This window comes from Ovis canadensis, chromosome 14, assembly GCF_042477335.2.
Source record: "Ovis canadensis isolate MfBH-ARS-UI-01 breed Bighorn chromosome 14, ARS-UI_OviCan_v2, whole genome shotgun sequence".
Taxonomy (NCBI): domain Eukaryota; kingdom Metazoa; phylum Chordata; class Mammalia; order Artiodactyla; family Bovidae; genus Ovis; species Ovis canadensis.
The window spans coordinates 21468089-21480955 of NC_091258.1; the positions used below are offsets into that span (position 1 = coordinate 21468089).

The 12867-nt window shown below is 57.0% G+C and overlaps 2 protein-coding genes across 2 annotated transcripts in view; one reads left to right on the forward strand and one right to left on the reverse strand.

The window, feature by feature from the left end:
• Nucleotides 1-102: 102 nt before the first annotated feature.
• LOC138418546 (proline-rich protein HaeIII subfamily 1-like) lies at nucleotides 103-7529 on the reverse strand. The gene is made up of 2 exons (XM_069549938.1): nucleotides 7504-7529; nucleotides 103-796 (listed from the first exon to the last, which is right to left on the reverse strand). The coding sequence occupies exons 1-2, from the start codon at nucleotides 7527-7529 to the stop codon at nucleotides 103-105; spliced, it is 720 nt and encodes a 239-aa protein (XP_069406039.1).
• Nucleotides 152-12867, forward strand: part of PLCG2 (phospholipase C gamma 2) — a 160189-nt gene continuing 147473 nt past the window's right edge. Inside the window, exons 1-2 of the mRNA XM_069552534.1 lie at nucleotides 152-326; nucleotides 7464-7711. Of these exons, the coding sequence (XP_069408635.1) occupies nucleotides 7528-7711 (184 nt within the window). The 5' untranslated portion in view covers nucleotides 152-326; nucleotides 7464-7527. The remainder of the gene's footprint in view (nucleotides 327-7463; nucleotides 7712-12867) is intronic.

Consider the following 12867-nt stretch of genomic DNA (forward strand, 5'->3'; position numbering starts at 1 on the left):
AGGTGGATCCCCTTCCGCTGCCTCAGTTTCTTCCTCGGCCCGCGGAGGCGCGGTCGCGAGGCTGGCCCGGCCCCGAGAGGGAGCACGCGGCGCCCCGGGTGCTCAGAGCAGCGGGCGGCGCTGGGCCCGCCTCGGGGCCGGGGGTGGGGCGGGCCGGGGCGCAGGGGGCGGCCCCGGAGGAGTCACGTGGCGCGCGGCCGCGGCCGAAGGAGAAGTAGCAGCGCCCGCGTTGGAGGGCGTGCGCGGCAGGGAGTGCCCGGAGCCCGGACGGCGGGCGGCTGCGCGCGGGACCCCGGAGCCGGGACCCGCGGCGGGGGCGCGGCCAGGTGAGTGGCCGGGTCTGGTGGGGCCGCCCCGGGAGCGTGCGCCCGGGGGACGCGCGCCCGGAAAGCCGCGTCCAGGGAGGGGGTCCTGCGCGGGGCGCAGCTGGCGCGGGCAGGGGTGGGGCGCGCCGCCCGAACCCCCGCTCGCTGTGCCCAGCGTCCGGGCGGGGACGGCCACTTCCTCACCCCGGACCGGCGCCACTCTGTCGGTTGATGCCCCGGGGCAGCCCGGCTTTGAATGGGAACCGGAGGAAGCGGCGCGGCTTGCGGTCGGGGGTTCGCGCCAGCGCCTGAGTTCTAGGCTCCCGTGGCCCTGGGGGTCCCGCGTGGAGTCGGGCGTGTCTCCTGGCCACCTCTGTGCCCAGGGCTTGTGGACTCCAGGCGGAGGCCGGCCCCTGGCACTTCCTCGCACTACACAGGTGGTTGCGGGTGGGTGGGTGGCGAGCGATACAAGGAAGGCGCAGCCCTTTGCCCTGAGAGATTGGAGGGTTTTCGAGGGATCCAGGGTTCCCTGTCTGCCCCACAGCGGTGTGCACAATTATGTTTGTGCGACTGTTCGTTTTCCTGGTTATGCTGTGGAATCGCGGAGGGGTGGTTACCCCACAGCGGAAGAATTTGAGGGAAAGACGAGCCCGGTGTGCACCCCGGCGGAGGGGGTGTTGGCAGCTGGATTCCAGAGGGGCCCTGGGATGGCTCTTCTAGCACCCTGATCTTGAACTAGAGTAAGAAAGTGTGGGGTGGCTGGGTGGGGGTGACGCGCACGGGAAACAGGTGGCCTTGTCAGTCAACGTAATTAGAATTTCGGTTCCAGCTGTGTAACCTTGGGCACATCAAAGACTCTGAGCCCCCGTTTCTTCCCCTGGATACTTGGGCCACCCAGGCCTACATCCCAGGGCTGTATGCAGAGTTGGGGCTTATCTGCCACTTCTTGACCCTCTGGTTAAGGGCCCTGCGTGGGGGCCTGGGCCAGCGTCCGCAGCTACAGCCTTGTAGGCAGTTTTGAGTCCCTGGCGGTCCCAAGCAGGTCTCCTTATTACAGAGACGAATGCCGCGTGTGTACCACTGCAGGGTTCCCCGATCCTCAAATTGCCTAATGATACCCGCCCCCTTCTCCCCAAGCTTGTGAAACTCCTCTGGAGGAGGCAAAGCCAGGACCCCCATAAATAGCCCTTGGGCTGAGTGGAGTTGATGGAAAATTGAAAATGAGAAAACTTTTGAAACCGTGTCTTTACTTAGAAAACGCTAAAAACTCAAAGCAGAAAAGCTCATCCATTATGTTAGCACTTAAATTAGTCATAAGCTGATGGTCAGATCCTTTACCTTCTCCCACTCTCCAAAAATAACCATTCCTTCTAGGTTTATAAGCAGACAGCCTTTAAAAAAAATCATTAAAAATTAATTAATTTATTTTGATTGGAGACTAAGTACTTTACAGTATTGTAGTGGTTTTTGCCTTACATTGACATGAATCTGCCACAGGTTACATGTGTCCCCCATCCTGAACCCCCCTACCACCTCCCTCTCCATCCCATCCCTCAGGGTCATCCCAGTGCATCGGCCCTGAGCGCCCCGTCTCATGCATTGAACCTGTTTCACATATGGCAACAGACAGCCTTTTTAAACATGTAATAATATTTATTAGTTTGCAACTCTTTTTCATCTGCCTCACAAATCTTTCCAGATCACAGTACCTGTAAATCTTCCTCCTTCTTTTCAGTAGCTATTGAACATTCTTTAATGTGGGCTTCCCTGGTGGCTCAGTGGTAAAGAATCTGCCTGCCAATTCAGGAGACATGAGTTTGATCCCTGGATTAGGAGGATCCTCAGGAAATGGAAATGGAAACCCACTCTAGTATTACTGTCTGTGAAATCCCACGGACAGGAGCCTGGTGGGCTACAGCCTGTGGGGTCGTAAAAGAGTCAGATGCGACGGAGCAGCTAAACAGTTCTTTAACGTGTATGTCCCATCATGTAAGGGATACCCCCCCCCCCCCAACGCATTCATGGGCAGCTGAATTGTTTCCTGATCTTTCCTCTTACAAATATTTTCGTGCATTTTTCTGTACAATGCTGGATCAAAGCAGCTGCATGTTTTACATTTTAATAGATGCTCGCAGGTTGCCCTAAAAAAAATAAAAGTGCAACTAAGGCACACCCGTACCTGCCGTGGCTGACCCTGCTGAGTTCCTCCAGTGAGAATGTGAGTCACCCTGTTTCTGCAGGTGGGTGTGACACGCAGCGATAACATCCCTCCTGCCCCCAGAGGGGCTGTCACTTTTCAGGGATGCGACTGTGCCCGGAGTCCAAGGGAATTGTCTTGTGGGATTTTGTATGAAATCCTGCCCTGCTCTGACGAGTGCTGAGAGCCTTGAAGAGAAGAACACTTCTGTTTCCTGGTTCTGGGTCCTTGCATTACTTTTTAAAAAATCTTTATTGGAATATAGTTGGCTTAGAACGTGTTAGTGTCTGCTGTGCAGCAGAATGAATCAAGTGTGTATACACATACGTGTTACGCGTGCTCAGTTGCTTCCATTGTCTCGACTCTTTGCTGCCCTCTGGACTGCAGCCCGCCAGGCTCCCCTGTTCACGGGGTTTTCCATGGCGAGAACACTGGAGTGGGTTGCCATGCCGTCTTCCAGGGGATCTCCCCGACCCAGGGATCGAAGCCATGTCTCCTGCCTTGCAGGCTGATTCTTTACAGTTGAGCCACTGCTTAAGCCCATATATATACATGTATTTACTCTTTTTTAGATTCTTTCCCATATAGGTCATTCTAGAGTATTGAGTAGAGTTCCCTGAGCTATACAGTAGGTCCTTATTAGTTACCTCCAGGAGTGTGTATATGTCGATACCAGTCTCAATCTATGTTCCCTTTTCGCCCAGGAACCATAAGTTTGTTTTCTGCATCTGTGACCCTTTATTTGCTTTGTAGATGGCTTCATTTGTACCTTATTCCACGTATAAACGATGTCATATGATAATTTGTCTTTCCCAGAAGTTTATTTCAAAGAGAAGAACATGAAAAGTAGGATCTTATTAAATCTCAGCCTCATTTGTATTTAACACCATAAGTCATTTTATAAAATTACCCAGGGAGGATGGGAAACAGGAACAAGAAAGGGATTTCAAGCCTATTTCTTTTTTTTTTTTTTTTGAAAGCAGAAGCAAAATAGAAATTGCCGGTGATGGCTAGTGCCCTCCTCCGGGGTCAAGGCCTTGGAGACCTTGTCTTAGTTGCTGAAGCGTTGAACCCTGAAAGCCCGACTTGGGAGCTGGTGGATTTTAGTGGTTGACTCCAGGGATCTTGTGGCCGTAAGGATGCTTTCCTGGTTCTTAGAGAAGGACGTGAGAGACTTGATGTTTATGGTTGAGCCAGTCCGCTGGGCTTCTGAATGGGGAGTGACCAGAATCCTGGGAAGGTTAGTGCAGGGCCCTCGGGCCCTGGCGCTTCCAGGTCGGCTGGTTTAAGTGGCGGTGTTGTGAGAGGGGGTGTGCTTCCTATTTGTGCCCTGCTGCACCTGGGAGTGGGGAACTCGAGAGCTGTGTCCTGCTTCTGACACTTTGCAGCTGTGTGACCTTGGATGAGTCCTTTGACCTCTCTGCGTGGTTAGTTACTATCTGACCAGATTGTGAATTCCAGAAGGGGGTTGCAGAAGGAGCAGGGGCATGGGATTCAGACCCGGGTTCCCATCCTGATGTTGCCACGTCTCCGTGACCTTGATCACGTGATTTCACCTCCCAGGCCTTGAGTTTGCAGCGCCAGTATTTCTGAGGTAAATGAGATGAACCCGATACGGCAGGTGTAGGCACTCGGGAGGGCCAGTAAACAGCAGGTTTTCCAGGGCAGAGACTGGCCTCAGGCCCCTTGCTGACCTGGAATAGGGATGGTGAGGCGGGAGGCTTGGATCAGGCAGGGTTCCTGCACACCCTTGGCCCCTGGGCTTTTGTTTCAGCCAGTTCCTCGGACTAGAGCACCGTCCCCTCCCACATCATCTCTTTTAAAGATTGGATTCAGATGCCCTCTTCCCCTAGAAGCTTCCTCTGAGCACTATTAAGTTCCCAGCCTCACCTTAGACTGAGTTGGGGACCCCTTCCTGCTGCTCCCTCGAGACCCCCACATCTCTGCTTCTGCAGAATCATGGAGCTGATGTTTCCTAATGGGTGGAGAGCAGGTATAATTTATGATTTTATTGCTGGGCTGTCCGCACACCTGGGAGGTGCCCCTGGCTGTGGGTGGAGGGGGAGGGGGACGAGGGCAAAGGACAGGGCCCGGGCCTCACCTCTCGTTTGCGTGCGAGTCCACCGTCCGTGCCTGTTATAGAGCTGACCCTTGGTTAACACTTTGATCAGCTGGCTGATTAATATCATCGGAGGCCCTGCTAGATGCTGTTTTTGTTGTTCAGTTGCTCAGTCATGTCCAACTCTCTCCGGCCCCGTGGACTGCAGCACATGAGGCGTCCCTGTCCTTCACCATCTCCCGGAGTTGGCTCAAACTCACGTCCATTGAGTTGGTGATGCCGTCCAACGTTCTTATCTTCTGTCATCCCCTTCTCCTCCTGTCCTCAATCTTTCCCAGCATCAGGGTCTTTTCCAGTGACTTGGCTCTTTGCATCAGGTGGTCAGAGTTTTGGGAGCTTCAGCATCAGTCCTTCCAGTGAATATTCAGGGTTGATTTCCTATAGGATTGACTGGGGGCTGTACAAACATTGTGGGGTCTAGTCCATCCAGAGCCCCTCGAGGGTGGTGTTATTCCCATTATACAGCTGGAACAGCTGAGACCCTGATTTTGAGCAGCTTGGCACAGAGGCTGTGGGGAGGCCCAGGCAGCCCTGGCTGAACACTCAGCTTCTCTGCAAAGTAAGAACTATGGGAGCCTAAAGGGGTTTGGAGGTGGGGACAAGATAAGAAAGATACAGGGATAGAGACACAGGTGTAGAGAATGGCTTGTGGGCACGGGGAGGGGAAGGGCAGGGTGGGATGTGTTGAGAGAGTGGCACTGACATGTACATACCCTACCACGCGTGGAATGAACAGCTCGTGGGAAGCTGCTGCGGAGCACGGGGAGCTGAGCTCTGTGCTCTGTGCTGACCTCGAGGGGTGGGGTGGGGTAGGGGGTGGGAGGGCGGTCCTAAAGGGAACGGATAGATGGTATATGCACATGTGTGCCTGCTCAGCCATGTCTGACTGTGCGACCCCATGGACTGCAGCCTGGCAGGCTCCTCTGTCCGTGGGGTTTCCCAGGCGAGAATGCCGGAGTGGCTTGCCACTTCCTTATCCAGTGTGTGCTACACACACAGCTGATTCACTTTGTTGTGCAGCAGAAGCTTACACAACATTGTAAAGCGATTATACTCGATGGACGTGAGTCTGAGTGAACTCCGAGAGACGGTGATGGACAGGGAGGCCTGGCATGCTGCGATTCATGGAGTTGCAAAGAGTTGGACACGACTGAGCGACTGAGCTGCACTGAACTGATATATATATATATATATATATATATATATATATATAAAGACTGAGTGGGAAAGGGGGAAGAAAGATACAGGCAACAGTGGACAGTAACAGGAGCTAAACCTGAGCGTCACTGACTGTGAATCTTTGTTTTAAGGGCCGAGATACACTATCTGGTTTAGTCTGCAGAACCTTCAGCCTTCCTTGAAGGAGAATCCTTCGTCTGTCTTCTTCCCCTTTACAAGGGTGGAATTCAGCCCTGGGGGTGTAGTGACTTGGGGTAGGGGCTGCGGTCAAGTCCCTCAGAGCGAGGGGCCCTGAGTCTTCGGACGTTTGGAGGCAGGATGTTGGGGGCGGGGTAGGGTTGTGCAGAGCATAGCTCTGGGAGCGACCTATATTCACTCTTACTCTTTCTGTTTCTGTGCTTTTATTTTGGGCCGTGCGGGGCCTTCCTTGCTTTGCTCGCGCTCTCTCTAGTTGTGGCCGGTGGGGGCCACTCTCCATGACATTGCTTCTGGGCTTCTCCCTGCGGAGGCTTCTCTTGCTGCAGAGCCCGGGCTCTAGGCACGTGGTCTTCAGTAGCTGTGGTGTGCAGGCTCAGCTGCTCTGCGGCGTGTGGAGTCTTCCCGGACCAGAGGTCGGACCTGTGTCCCCACTGTTGGCAGGTGGAGTCTTTTCCACTGCACCACCAGGGAAGTCCCGCTCTTGTTTTTTTTTATTTTATTTTATTAATTTGTTTTTAATTGGAGGATAATTGCTTTATAACATTGTGTTGGTTTCTGCCATACATCAGCATGAATCAGCCATAGTATGCCTACGTCCCCTTCCACTCTTTTTCTTAAAGCATCCTTTTGGTTCCTGGTCTGAGAGTTCACTCCAGGGTCTGGGGTGGGAGCAGGCGGCCAGACTGACCCGTGTGTATAAGATCCCTGGAGGGAGCAGGGATGCAGGGAGACCCACTGCTTTCTGGGCTTGCTGGTGGGCTAGATGCGGGCGTGAGAGGAGCCAGGCAAGGAAGGCTCTGAGACCTGGGGCCCAGGCACCTCTCTGGGGAGCTCCGACTGTTCAGGAGGGTGAGGGATGACCAGGGCCACCCCCGGAAGCCGAGCTGCACACAAGGTGCTTCGCTGGTGGCTTCCTGCCCAGAGTGGGGCTCCCAGGGGTCACGCGGCCTGCCCAGGGCCGCACGGTCAGCAGGGGCCTCCACGCGGGGCTGCCGGGCCTGCTGGTTTCTGCCCTTTCTGCTCCATTTCCATGCAGAGGTGTCCACGGACCCATTTGGGCGGTTTTTTTCCCTCTATTCCCGGCTCTACTCGGGAAGTAAAGGGGTGGTTAGAAGTCTCTGGGCGGGGTGTCGGGGTTGGGGCGGGAGCCAGCCTGGGCTTCTTTGGCTATTCAAATATTCTACAGCATGAACCTGCTTGGGGAAGGAAAGGTGGCGGCCAGGTTGGGGTGATTTGGTTATTCAAAGCCCAGATAACGGTTGGCTCACTGAGGTCAAGGGCTCCACCCACACCTTGCTTCCATTTAAACGTCTGAGCAGCTGGTGAGCCCCGCTGCCACCAGCGCCTTCTCCCCAAGCTCATCCTGATGGGCATGAGATGGGATTTTGGCTTTTGAAGCTTCCTCCTGTTAACCGAAGCCCGCTCAGTTAACTGAAACCAGTTTCCCCTTGCTTCCTCCCTCCAGCCTCCCTGTTCACCCCCTTCCTCCTCGCCTCCCCCCGCACTGGGAGCAGACGACGACGAGCACCATGGCCAACGTGGACACCCTCCCGGAGTACGAGAAGAGTCAGATCAAGCGGGCCCTGGAGCTGGGCACCGTCATGACCGTGTTCAGCTTCCGCAAGTCCACCCCAGAGCGGAGGACCGTCCAGGTGATCATGGAGACGCGGCAGGTGGCCTGGAGCAAGACGGCCGACAAGATCGAGGGCTTCCGTGAGTACCTCTCACCACCCTGCCTGGAACAGCGGGCCCTGCAGCCGTCATCGGTTCGACCCCTTCTACTGAAAAGGAAAAGCGGCGTCACTTTGTCTGGATCTCTGATGGGGTTTGGGGCAGGTGGGGGAGTCGGCCAGGAAAGCCCCGGTGCGGAGGCGTGCGTGGGCCAGCTTGGAAATGACCTCCAGACAGCTCGCCTGGGCTGCTGGGGGCTGAGCGCACCATCTCACGGCCTCGGGGACCGTGCAGTCTGCGTTGATGGTCAAGCCGTGTGCCCTCTTGAGGGCTCACTGGCCAGAGCTTGTGGAAAGTCATCGCTTGGTAGCCAGATGTGTGTTTTAGTGCAGACAGCAGAGCGAGAGGCCTGTGCTTTACTCCATGTGGACAGAGCACGTCTCTGGGTGTGTGGAGCCCTCCAGTGAAGCTCTGCTGCGAGTGGAGGCGGCTTCTTTTTTCCTTCCCCCTTACATTGGGCAGTGGGTTCAGATCCTCAAGTTCCTAAGGCCCCTTTTTCACTCAGAGTCCAGAGGCTTAAGCAATGTCCAGTTGCAGAGACTTGCTTTAATGAGTTTTTATTGACTTCTTTTAAATTGAGAAATTAAAGCGTACGCTTGGGGAAAAATCAGACAATTCATAAATAAATGTCTGTCTTCCCAGGCTCCAGAGGCCCGCTCCCGCCCAGGCTCTGTGGCCTTCTAGATGTCTTCTGTGTTTGTGGGATGTGTCTGTTGTTTTTTATACGAATGAGTACCTACTGCATATACTTACGCACTTCGATTTCTTTTTTAAATGTAATAGTTTTCTTTAAAAAAAGTTTTTATTCTTTATGTTTGGCTGTGCTGGGTCTTCGTTGCTGCCTGGACCTTTCTTTAGCTGTGGTGAGCTGGGGCCACTCTCTAGCCATGGTGTGCGGCTTCTCCTTGCAGTGGCGTCTCTTGCTGTGGGTCACAGGCTCTGGGGCGCCGGCTCTGTTGCCCCCTGGCTCTAGAGCAGAGGCTGTGTAGTTATGGTGCACAGGCTTAGCTGCTCTGAGGCACGTGGGATCTTCCTGGATCAGAGATTAAATCTGTGTCTCCTGCACCAGCAGGCAGATTCTTTACCACTGAGCTGCCAGGGGAGGCCCCCGAGCAGTTACCCATTGAGGTGGTTTCTTATCAGCATATTGATCTGATCCTTTCATTGCCACATAGCATTCTGGCTACAGTGTGATAGTTTAACCCCTAGAGACGGACGCTTTGGGTTTTTCCAGTCTTTTGCTACTAGCTGTAGCAACTGTACATGGATTCTTCCTTTCTTTTGCTAGCAGATTTATGGAGATACAATTCACATACCTTATAATTCATCCATTCACAGATTGGTATATTCCCAGGTATGTGCAGCCACCACAGTTTTAGAACATTTCATCACCCCTAAAAGAAACCCTGTACCCTCCAGCCATCCATCTGGTCCTCCTCCACCTCTCCTGCCCTAAGCAACCTTTCATCTCTCCATTCCCCTGTTCTGGACACTTCCTAGAAAAGGAATCACGTAGTATGTGGCCTTTTGCGACTGGCTTCTTTCACTTAACAGCATGTTTCCCACGTTTTCACGATCCTTCCGTGTTGTGTGTGTCTCAGGACTTGATTCCTTTATGTGGCCGGGTAATATTCCTTTCTACAAATATTCCACAGTTTGTTGACCCATTCATCTGTTGATGGAAATTTGGGTTGTTTGCTCTTTTTGGCTGGTATGAATCCTGCCGCTGTGAGCTTTCGCGAGTGATTTTTTGTTGCGGCTGTGTGTTTTCATTTCTCCTGGGTGTATGCCCAGGGGCAGGGCTGCTCCTCAGCCAATGCAGTCACTTTGTTTGATCATTTTAGGAACCCCCTGGGCTGTTTCCCAAGTGGCCGCACTATTCTACATTTCCACCAGCTGTGTGTGGGGGTCACCTTTGCATCATTCTTTCATGCGCATGTGGGGTTTATCTGAAGGACAGCGTCCTCCATGTATGATTTCTGAGTTAGAGGGCACGGGGTGTTTTTAACTTTAAAGGACGGTTGGATCATATCCCACAGAAGCTCCTGAGGTGTTGGGGGCCCCTCTAGTTCCCCACATCCCCTCCCACGCTGCCATGGGGTCTGAACTTGGCAGCTCACAGGTGGACTCTGACAGTGTGACATGGCTCTTTGTTCGGTTTCTTTTATCATGAGTGAGACGAGGTAGCTTCCCAAAAGGTTTCTCCTGACTCTAGAGCCAAGATGACCTCCAACAGCACTGAGCCAGAGGGCCTGCTTTGACAGTGCCCGTGTCTGGAGGCCGCTGGCCTTTCCCTCCACCCCACCGCCCCGATTTTGTTTACCTTGGCCTCAACGACCTCCCAGGTGGCCCAGAGACCTGTGGCAGCTGGGGCGGGGGTGGGGGCCTGCAGGGGCAGGACGGGCCCAACGGTAAACACAGGTGCCCCGCCGCACTGAGAGTGGATGCCCAGCCTGTGTCAGCCAGCTGGCCGAGTGCCAGAAACACCTGGTGAGGGGCATTTGAAGGTGTGCAGGCCTCTGGAGCTTTCTCCTGACGGTCCTGATGGTTGTGAGACAGGGTTTTGCCTCCTGAAATCCATACCCTGTGGTTCTCCCCGGTTACTCGCTAAGAGCAGTTCCTCCTCCTTGGGGTGGCTGAGGATGACTGTCATTCACCAGGTCGGTTGGGATTCAGTATTTTATTTTATTACTATTTGTATTTATTTATTTATTTGGGATTCAGTGTTTTAATGAGCTCCCCAGGTGATCCTGGTAGCTAGCCAGGTTTGGTAGGTACCGCACTAGCGACTCCCCCCTCCCACTCCCCCTCCTCCCACCCCCGGCCCCCCAACTCCCTGTCCTCCCACTCCCCATCCTCCCACCCCCGTCCCCCCAACTCCCCATCATCCCACCCCCCCTGCCCCGTCCTCCCACTCTGTCCTCCCATCCCCCCAGGCCCCTCTACTCCCTGTCCTCCCACTCCCCCTCCTCCCACCCCCCTGTCACCCCCACTCCCCGTCCTCCCACTCCCCGTCCCCGCCACTCCCCGTCCCCCCCACACCCGTCCTCCCATTCCCCGTCCCCCCACTCCCCATCCTCCCACCCCCATCCCCCCAACTCCCCATCATCCCACCCCCCGCCCCGTCCTCCCACTCTCTGTCCTCCCACCCCCAGGCCCCTCTACTCCCTGTCCTCCCACTCCCCCTCCTCCCACACCCCTGTCACCCCCACTCCCCGTCCTCCCACTCCCCGTCCCCGCCACTCCCCGTCCCCCCCACCCCATCCCCCCATTCCCCGTCCCCCCACCCCCGTCCTCCCACTCCCCGTCCCCCCACCCCCGACCTCCCACTCCCTGTCCCCCCATTCCCCGTCCTCCCACCCCGTCCTCCCACCCCCGTCCCCCCATTCCCCGTTCTCCCACCCCCGTTCTCCCACTCCCTGTCCTCCCACTCCCCATCCTCCCACTCCCCATCCCCCACTCCCCGTCCTCCCACCCCGTCCTCCCACTCCCCGTCCCCCCCACCCCTGTCCTCCCACTCCCCGTCCCTGCCACTCCCCGTCCCCCCCACACCCATCCCCCCATTCCCCATCCTCCCACCCCCATCCTCCCACCCCCATCCTCCCACTCCCCACCCCCCACTCCCCATCCTCCCACTCCCCATCCCCCACTCCCCGTCCTCCCACCCCCGTCCCCCCATTCCCCGTCCTCCCACCCCATCCCCCCATTCCCCATCCTCCCACCCCATCCTCCCACCCCCGTCCTCCCACCCCATCCTCCCACCCCATCCTCCCACTCCCCATCCCCCACTCCCCGTCCTCCCACTCCCCATCCCCCACTCCCCGTCCTCCCACTCCCCATCCCCCACTCCCCGTCCTCCCACCCCCGTCCTCCTACTCCCCGTCCCCCCACTCCCCGTCCTCCCACCCCCGTCCCCCCACTCCCCGTCCTCCCACCCCTGTCCCCCCATTCCCCGTCCTCCCACCCCGTCCCCCCATTCCCCGTCCTCCCACCCCCGTCCTCCCACCCCCGTCCCCCCACTCCCCGTCCCCCCACCCCCGTCCCCCCATTCCCCGTCCTCCCACCCCGTCCCCCCATTCTCCGTCCTCCCACCCCCGTCCTCCCACCCCCGTCCCCCCACTCCCCATCCCCCACCCCCATCCCCCCATTCCCCGTCCTCCCACCCCCGTTCTCCCACTCCCCGTCCTCCCACTCCCCGTCCTCCCACTCCCCGTCCCCCCACTCCCCGTCCTCCCACCCCCGTCCCCCCATTCCCTGTCCCCCCATTCCCCGTCCTCCCATCCCCGTCCTCCCACTCCCCGTCCTCCCACTCCCTGTCCTCCCACTCCCCGTCCCCCCACTCCCCGTCCTCCCACCCCCCGTCCTCCCACTCCCTGTCCTCCCACTTTCCATCTTCCCACTGCCCCCCCTCCCCGTCCTCCCACTCCTCGTCCTCCCACTCCCTGTCTCCCCAATCCCCATCCCCCCACCCCCATCCCCCATTCCCCGTCCTCCCACTCCCTGTCTGCCCCCATCCCTGTCCCCCCCATCCTCCCACTCTCCGTCCTCCCACTCTCCATCCTCCCACAGCCCCCCCACTCCCTGTCCTCCCGCCCCCCGTCCTCCCACTCCCTTTCCGCCCCCACCCCCGTCCCCCCCACCCCCGTCCCCCCACTCCTCGTCCTCCCACTCCCCATCCTCCCACCCCCTGTCCTCCCACTCTCCATCCTCCCACTCCCTGTCCTCCCACTCTCCATCCTCCCACAGCCCCCCCACTCCCTGTCCTCCCGCCCCCCGTCCTCCCACCCCTCCACCCTCCCCTCCTTCCAGCCTTCCTTCTTTCCTTCTTCGGTAGCATCCCTCCCTCCTTCCATCTATCCATGTTTGAGTGCCTGCTCTGCCAGGCACTATTCTGGGTGCTGGAGATACGGCAGTAACTGAATTAGACTTGCCCTCACAGAGCCTGCCCTGGTGGATCAGGTGCAGGCAGCATGGAGCCTGACTCCAGCAGGGTTTCATGAGCTTGGCCACGTGAGCCTAGGTGCGTCCTGTCCCCTGCTGAGATCCGGTTCTCCTGGCTGCAGGACGGGGACGGTATTGCTGTCCGCACAGTGTCGCAGCTGCGAATGAACACATGAGTCGCTGGATCAGAGGGCTGA